At 52.8% G+C, this 8,225-nt stretch overlaps 3 protein-coding genes across 3 annotated transcripts; 2 read left to right on the forward strand and 1 right to left on the reverse strand.

Annotated features, from left to right (window-relative positions):
- The first annotated feature begins 1,141 nt into the window (after window positions 1-1,141).
- Window positions 1,142-3,138, forward strand: COCSADRAFT_338540 (uncharacterized protein). The gene is made up of 2 exons (XM_007703216.1): window positions 1,142-1,325; window positions 1,540-3,138. Exon 2 carries the CDS (start codon window positions 1,642-1,644, stop codon window positions 3,052-3,054), a length of 1,413 nt encoding a protein of 470 aa, XP_007701406.1. The 5' UTR covers window positions 1,142-1,325; window positions 1,540-1,641; the 3' UTR covers window positions 3,055-3,138.
- COCSADRAFT_338541 (uncharacterized protein) lies at window positions 3,139-3,832 on the forward strand. The gene has a single exon (XM_007703217.1). It carries the CDS (start codon window positions 3,222-3,224, stop codon window positions 3,777-3,779), a length of 558 nt encoding a protein of 185 aa, XP_007701407.1. The 5' UTR covers window positions 3,139-3,221; the 3' UTR covers window positions 3,780-3,832.
- A 423-nt stretch (window positions 3,833-4,255) lies between these two features.
- COCSADRAFT_120336 (uncharacterized protein) lies at window positions 4,256-6,965 on the reverse strand. The gene is made up of 4 exons (XM_007703218.1): window positions 6,851-6,965; window positions 6,351-6,643; window positions 6,131-6,295; window positions 4,256-6,080 (listed from the first exon to the last, which is right to left on the reverse strand). The coding sequence occupies exons 1-4, from the start codon at window positions 6,890-6,892 to the stop codon at window positions 4,637-4,639; spliced, it is 1,944 nt and encodes a 647-aa protein (XP_007701408.1). The 5' UTR covers window positions 6,893-6,965; the 3' UTR covers window positions 4,256-4,636.
- Window positions 6,966-8,225: the final 1,260 nt, after the last annotated feature.

Here is an 8,225-nt window from a genome sequence, read left to right on the forward strand (position 1 = left end):
TTGGGTGGAGGTGAGGCGCAGGCACTGGCGGACTGGGGTATGCATGTGGTTTGTAGACGAATGGGGTCAGGCCGGCGCAGATAGAGTGGGTGTTTGGCCCCGCTCTCCGTTTTATGCGAAGGTCCGGTTGAACGCATGGCTGGAGATGGAGATGTCGTTTATGCGACAGATTGATGTTGCGTTGTCCATGTTGCTGCTGGTTGCTGGTCTGACTGAGGCTGCAAAGGGGCGCGGGAGATGATTGGCGATGGTGGCCGAGAATCGTTTTCTCATGCATGCCATTTTGCGCCTCGAAACCAGTCTATGGGTCGCACGAGTCGCGTACGAAACGGGCAGGGGGAAGAGCGATAGGCGGGCACCAGGGAGCGCAATGGCAGCGAGGAAAAATAGACATGGGGGAGTTGTACTTTACATAGTACACTACACACTCTACTTGCAATACATACGACAATTGGCGTGGTTGTGCAGTCGGTCGGGAGCTAGTTTGGGGTACCAGAGACGGCAGTAGTAAGCAGGGTCCGCACAAGGCCAATTCTCCGAGGGCGCGACTAAGGCAGAATGGAAACGGGTGGTACGAGAGCGGGTGGGTGGTGTCGTCAAGTAGGCGTGAAACGGTTCACGGGCGTGGGTGGGTGTTTGGTTTTGCGCCTGTCCGATGCTGTCGACAGGGTGGAGGTGACGGGCTTCAAAGGGCCGGCTCTGGAAAGAGATAGAAGGGCGCACGGCAGCGAGTTGGACTGGGCAAGTCATGCCAGATGGGCGGGCTTCAGGGCATTGAGATGGTGTGCATGAATATGCGGCGCTCAGACGCCCCGCGCCTACAGTGTAGAGGCGAGATGAGATGGGCCAGCACATGGGCCGGCCCTGTCTGCTTTGGGTAGTGCGGCGGCTGACCCACGCCGTTTCAGAGGCTCAGAGGCCCACGGCCAACGGGAGCCTCGACGGCTCAGGTTGCGCTGTTCTGTTCCTGCTCGCCCGGCTCCAATGTCACTCGGAGCCAAGCTCCACGCCCTGTTTCAGACCCTCCCGCTTCTATGCTGCCCTTGGCCACCAGCGCCTGGACGATGCGACGCGACAAGACTACATCAACCATGGCGCCCTCCACCCCGACTCCCTCTGCTCGTGTCCACCCACGCTCACGCTCTCTCTTCTCCCTCCCTCTCTTCCATTCATTAAGAGTTGACTCTCTCTCTCTCTCTCTCTCTCTCTCTTGCTTCGGCAACTGCTTCATTCACTCCCTCCCTTGCTTTCTTTTCCGCGTGCTGGCACGTCTTGGCCGATACGTCAATCACCTCAGACTTGCTGCCTGACACACGCCTTGCCCTGTACGTATACCCTCCACTGCCGTCCAACCGCATACCCACTCGGCCTCAGTGGGGCTTGTCTGCCTACAACGTCTCACTTGAATGCCTTCTACTATTGTGTGCTTCTTCTATACAATACCCTCTGTTCCCCTTTCACAGCGATCATTCTCTTTCTTGCTCTAGCGTTTGGCTTGGTTGTTTGTCTACAGTAGAGCTGTCACTAACACCGCCACAGTGCACTTGCATTCGTCTGCATCATCAACAATTCTTCAATTCCTACTCTCCCTTCAACCACTTCTTCTTTCCCTTCCGGACAGGATCCACTCTGTAATTCATCATGAAGTCCTTCTTTACTCTTACAGCTAGCCTTTTGGCGGCTAGCTCCTCACTCGTTGCTGCTTTCCCCAACCCAGGCTTCATCAACAAACAAACGCTCCCTAGCAACCACTCCACAGAAGTCAAGGAGTACATTGTCACTTGGTGGCGTAACGAGACTGTGCCCGAGCCCATTGAAAGGTACATGGATGCCCTTGAGCTCAACAAGAATGGCGATGCAATTCTCTTCGAGTCGAGCCCAGGCGTCAACCCCCGTGTTGTTGTTCTCAAGATGTGTGACGAGCATGCTGCCATCTTCAAGACCATGGCAGAGATCAATGTTGTTGAGGAAAAGGCCGAGGTCAAGTCGTTTGTCGAGCAGCGTCAAGGCTCCCCATGGGGCCTCGAGCGCATCTCTAGCGCCCAAGGCCCCTCAGGCTCTCCCCAAGGCCAGGACTTTACCTACTCTTTCAACGACTCTACTCTCGGTGCTGGTGTCGATATCTACGTCATTGACACTGGTGTGCGAACTTCCCACGCTGTCTTCACTGGTCGTGCTGTCCAGGGTTTCACCGCTACCGGTTCTTTTGTCGACGGTGACGGTCACGGCACTCACGTTGCTGGTACTGCTGGTGGCGCCAAGTTTGGTGTTGCCCAGGGTGCCAACATCATCGAAGTCAAGGTTCTTGGAGACGATGGATCCGGTGCTTCTTCCGACACCATCAGGGGTATGGATTGGGTCATTGCCAGGCACAACAAGCGCAAGACTGAGCCCGGCTTCATCGGTTCCATTATGAGCATGTCATGGGGTCTCCAGGGCTTTGCCAACTCCGTCGACGAGGTCATTACCGGTGCCTCTGAGGCTGGCATCCACGTCTCCGTTGCCGCTGGAAACGACGGCCAGGACGCCTGCGGAAGCACTCCCGCCCATCTCGGCGGTGCCAACTCTAACGTTGTAACTGTCGGCTCCGTCAACATCAACAACCAAGTCTCCAGCTTCTCCAACAACGGCCGCTGCGTTGACATCTACGCCCCTGGCGAGCAAATCCTCAGCTCCTGGTCCACCGGCGACAACGTCATCAACTTCCTCTCCGGCACCTCCATGGCCTGCCCCCACACCACGGGTGTCATGGCCGTCCTCATGACCCAAGACGTTGCAGGCCTCGGCCAGAACCCCGCCGCCCTCAAGGCCAAACTTCTCGCTACCGCCCGCAAGAACGACATCTCCGGTAACCTCGCCGGCAGCCCTAACCTCCTCCTCAGCAATGGCGTCAACGGAAACGTTGCCCAGCGCCTTGTCAAGAACTATGTTGTCCCCGACCACAGCGGCCTCAACGGCAGCCCTGCTGCTCGCGCCGCCGCCCGCATGGCAGAGGCCGCGCCCATCGATAAGCGCTTCGAGCTCCACTCGCGCGATGTCCAGCTCCGTTTTTAAGAAGATGAGGTAGAACTTTAGCCTAGCGTGGGCTTCACTACTATTCACACCTAACCAAGAAAAATGAGAGAGAGTTTTAGAGATTTGTTTTGCATATAATACCCCATCTCTCTCTCCCTCCAAAAACTCTCAGGACGAAAAGTCCCCTCTTTTTTGTTTTTTAGTGTATGTATTTCTTTTTCTTGTCTCTTCTTACAAAAAAGAGAAAGAGAGTCAGCCAGCGAAATATATATAAACCCAGCCACACTTCTGTCTTATCCTTCTTGTCCATCACCCAAAATCCCGCGAGCGTTCAGACATATAATCTTTTGCTTCTTCTTTTGGCATCAGCGTGGAGTATTACATGGGCACACTATCTTAATTTCGTTGTCAATACTTCCTTTTTCTTTCTCCATACCCCCCCCCCCCACAACAGTATGAAACTTATCTTGCTCTGGGGTGCGCGTTCATGGGGGAAAATGCAAAAACCAAAATCAAATCATCCATCTACCAAAAATAAAAAGGGCGCAGCATTGCGCGGAACATGTGTGTGTGTGTGTATATGTGGCTATTTCACTCTGATACAAATGATCTCCCATCCCATCCCCCCCCCCCTTCTAAGCCCCCGCCCGCCGTTTAGCACAACCCAGTCGGAATGCCGCGGCGGGGAAAGGGAGTTTAAGCCAAGAAATGTACATATTATCATACCGAAAGAAAAAAAAGATAAAACTCTATATCGAGTATAGTTATATGAAATCCCCAGTACAATAATCCTTTATAGCTCACACCAAGCCCAAAGACCAAAACGAGCCGAGTCACCGACACCTATACCGTTTCAAACCACTCGTTTATACACTGTCACATTTGTAATCATACAGTTTAGCCAAGCGCTTCCCTTTCTATTGTGGGCGAGATCTAGACGTGTGGGGATAAAATCCCTAGTTCAAACGCTTAGAAAGAGGGGAAGGGACCGGAGGGGCTAGGGGGGCTAAGGGGGTGAGTGTGTGGGGAATTCGTAATATGTGTATTGTGTTAATGCTGCTTGTTATGGTCTTAGTGCATTGTAAGAGAGATGTCTTGGTACTTAGAAGCCTTGGTCTTGGTAGTTAAGTAGCGGTTGGTCTTGATAAGTTTTTTTTTTAATTTCTCTCCTTTGGGGCGACAACTGTGGAAATTGGAATGTCGCGTAAATAGTAATGCTACAAACAATGCCAAATACTTGCTATGTTCCAAATGGGGAAAGACGTGTGGTTAACCGCCCTGGTTACGCGCGTACCTGTGTACACGTCTACCCCTTACGTGGGCGCTTACAAATTCCACCATCGACAAATACGACTCCCTTGTCCAAGCGGATCTTCATCTTGTTATACGCCAATTACCAAGTGTTTTACCACAATCACAATCACAATCACAACTTCCCCAAACAGCCTCCAAATACAACCTGGGCTTAAAACTTTATTTGACACATCTCAACTACTTTGATACTTTCAAACATGCTAAAACATGCACAGCCAATCCCCATCCATCAGCAAATGTACATAAAATACAAAAACATATATCTTCCTCTTGTTGCCACAAAACCCCACTTGCTATCTTTTATAGTCTAGTAGGTACGCTTGAATGGTGGCACAGCCTTGCACTCGGCCTCGTCTAGCGTGGTACCAGTCACTGCCCTGTATCCAAGTTTGGTCTCGCCGTGTGGCTGCTTCTGCCATGACAATGTGTGCTTCATCCACTGCTCGTCGTCACGGTCAGGGTAGTCCTCGCGGGCGTGGGCGCCTCTCGACTCCTTGCGGTTGGCGGCAGATTCAGCAGTCTGAACAGCGCAAGTGAGCAAGTTTCGTAGCTCAAGAGTTTCGACAAGGTCGGAGTTCCAGATCATGCTCCGGTCCTTGATACCAACGTTGACAAAGTCGGCATCAACCTCATGGATCTTCTTGACACCCTCGTCGAGCGACTCTTGTGTTCGGAAAACGGCGACATCAGTCTGCATGACCTTTTGCATCTGTAGGCGGACCTCGGCGGTAGACTTGGTGCCCTCGGAGGTACGGACCTTGTCGAGGACGGCGATGGAATCGGCACCAGCATCGGCAGACACGGGATCAGCAGTCTGACCGGGGCTGAAGTTGTCGCGGATGGTGTGGGAAACAGCACGACCAAAAACAACAAGATCGAGCAGTGAGTTGGCACCGAGACGGTTGGCTCCGTGAACAGATACGCATGCAGCTTCACCACAAGCGAACAGACCAGGTACGACTTGGTCGTTACCCTGGGCGTCTTGAGTGAGAACCTCACCAGTGTACTTGGTGGGGATACCACCCATGTTGTAGTGAACAGTGGGAAGGACGGGAATGGGCTGCTTGGTAACATCGACACCAGCGAAAATGGCAGCGGTCTCGGAGATACCGGGCAGACGCTCGTGGAGGACCTCAGGAGGCAGGTGGCTGAGCTGAAGATAGATGTGGTCCTTGTCAGGACCAACACCACGGCCTTCACGGATTTCTAGAGTCATCGATCGGGAAACAACGTCACGGGAGGCAAGATCCTTGGCGGTGGGTGCATAACGCTCCATGAATCGTTCACCCTCAGAGTTGAGAAGATAACCACCCTCTCCACGGGAACCCTCAGTGATCAAGCATCCAGCGCCGTAGATACCAGTGGGGTGGAACTGGACGAACTCCATGTCCTGGTTGGGGAGACCTGCGCGAGCAACCATAGCCATACCGTCACCGGTACAGGTGTGAGCCGATGTGCAGCTGAAGTAGGCACGTCCGTAACCACCAGTGGCCAATACGGTGTTCTTAGCAATGAAACGGTGGATAGTTCCGTCTTCCTGGTTGTAGGCAACGACACCCTTGCAGACGCCATCTTCCATGATCAAATCGGTAGCGAAGAACTCAATGAAGTACTTGGTGTTGTGGCGGAGAGATTGTCCATAGAGGGTGTGCAGGAGAGCGTGACCAGTTCTGTCGGCAGCAGCACAGCATCGGTATGCCTGTCCACCCTTTCCGTACTTTTGCGATTGACCGCCAAAGGCACGTTGGTAACTACACCAGGTCAGCATGCTACTGGAAACTGGGGCTACGGAGAAGCGTACATCTTGCCGTCGTCGGTTCTAGAGAATGGGCAACCGTAGTTCTCAAGCTCAATGACAGACTGTGGGGCCTCTCTTGTCATGTAATGGATAGCGTCCTGATCACCAAGCCAATCTGAACCTTTGACAGTATCGTACATGTGCCACCTCCAGTCATCCTCGTGCATGCTGTATATATACGTCAGCCTCTTTAGCCCGCCTCTCGCCTGCTGACTATACGTACTTTCCAAGTGCCGCATTGATACCACCCTGCGCAGCTACCGTGTGCGATCGAGTGGGGAAAAGCTTGGAAATACAGGCCGTGTTGAAGCCCGCCTCAGCGAGACCGAAAGCTGCTCGCAGACCAGCTCCTCCAGCGCCAACAACAATGGCATCGTATTGGTGATCAATAACGGGGTACTTGCTGGAGATGAAGCCTGACGCCTCCTTTGCTCGCAGGTTCTCGGTAGCGATTACACGTTGGAAGGGTCGAGTTGAGGAGAAAGCACGTGTGCTTGGGCGGAAACTCCTCGCGAGCTATTGCGGGGAACATTAGCCATTGAGCAATTGAGGAACAATGCGAGCTTGCAGGGCGTCTAATGGCGTCGTCTGGGGGTGCCGAGGTGGTAGCCCGCCATGCGACTGTCTGCCAGAGCCATGTGGGATGTGGGCACACGCCTCGGTGCGGCGAATGCCACTCGTCGGCTGGCAACGAGTGATTGAGAAGGCTCGCAATAGACTTACCTGGCTCGCAAGCTGCGTGCGACGCATCCTGAGGCAACTCATATTGGCGGTAGCCGAAGAGTGAAGGACTGGCGGAGGGGCGAGAGGTCCTGGGGGTTTGATGTTGGAGGTCGATGATGGCAGTTGCGACCGACCCTCTACTTACAATACAAACTAAAATCGGGCAGCGCTCATTGGATCGGTAAGCCTCGGCTGCATTGTCGCGCAAGTACCTGCCATCCCGACTTTTCTTCTTGATGCCGTGATGAACGTCTGCCTCTCCGCCTGGAGTCTTTACATGTGTACAGTACATACAATGTATAAAAATACTTGACTGCACTGAATTGTCTTGCCAATCTATCTTGCATGCGGCATTGCGCATTGAGAGTGCCCGCGCATGCAATGGCATACGTTGAGATGAACGTTCAATTTCGGCTACATCTACAAGCCTGCTATGCACCACGCTCTCTACTCAAGGCCAAATCGTGGACTGATGTTGGCAACAAAGCCTAGGTGTACAGTGTCCACTGCCATTAACCGGGTCAGCCCATGACCCATTTTCTAGCCCGACAACTATTGCCGTTGCCGCTCAAGATATGACGCTCAATTCGTCGGCGTCATAGACGTTCTCGACTGATCACAAGGCCGCCCTAACCATAAATTAGGGAAATCCCCCCAGCCTTTTCAAACTCACGCAGAGCCGCCACCATGACGGGCATTTCGGGCTCTTTGTTACTCTTGGCAGGGTCAAACATTACTGTTATATATAACTGCGAGTCTCTCCGTATAGATTGCGAGCAGTGAAATTCACAGTTGCGCCTTTGGATCAGTAAAGCTCTATGCACATTCAAACATAAATACTTGTCTATCTTTTTCTTCGACGAAGTTTCTCTAGTGATGGCAAAAGGGACAGGGGCGCAAGCAGAACAGTTATGCTCTGTTGGTGTGGCAGTGCCAAGCTAGGATATCGATAGAATCACGTGAGCTCTACTTGATCTTTCACAAGTTCGCAAAACTTGGGTTTTCGCGAATATGTTACACTCACTTCTACTACTCTAGTACATACGACCAGAGGGAACTGAGGATTAGTTCTCCCTCGCCATCCGTCAAAACTCGCGGTTCCGGGTCGGGGTCAATTAACTGAGGTTCGTCCTCGGTTACTCGTTTCAGGAATCGCGACTCCGTCCGCAGCTCCCACCAACATAGTCCCAAATGACCATTAACAGTCATTCAACATTCCTGTATGCGTCTAACAGTACTCGCTGCAATAGCAGCGCACTGGTTTAAGGATGAGTTGCCGCCAGGATCGGGCTTACAACCTTCCTGACCATGTTCTGGCGCGGCGTCTGCCTGACCAGGCAAACTGTATCGTCGCCAGCATAGATTATGGGAAAGT

This window comes from Bipolaris sorokiniana, assembly GCF_000338995.1.
Source record: "Bipolaris sorokiniana ND90Pr unplaced genomic scaffold COCSAscaffold_9, whole genome shotgun sequence".
NCBI lineage: Eukaryota > Fungi > Ascomycota > Dothideomycetes > Pleosporales > Pleosporaceae > Bipolaris > Bipolaris sorokiniana.

Coding starts and splice junctions, on each gene's coding strand:
- COCSADRAFT_338540 (XM_007703216.1), top strand. CDS start 1,642: ATGAAGTCCTTCTTTACTCTTACAGCTAGCCTTTTGGCGGCTAGCTCC.
- COCSADRAFT_338541 (XM_007703217.1), top strand. CDS start 3,222: ATGTATTTCTTTTTCTTGTCTCTTCTTACAAAAAAGAGAAAGAGAGTC.
- COCSADRAFT_120336 (XM_007703218.1), bottom strand. CDS start 6,892: ATGAGTTGCCTCAGGATGCGTCGCACGCAGCTTGCGAGCCAG. Junction 6,296..6,350: donor ATCAATGCGGCACTTGGAAA/GTACGTATAGTC, acceptor GTATATATACAG/CATGCACGAGGATGACTGGA. Junction 6,081..6,130: donor AGAACCGACGACGGCAAGAT/GTACGCTTCTCC, acceptor GACCTGGTGTAG/TTACCAACGTGCCTTTGGCG.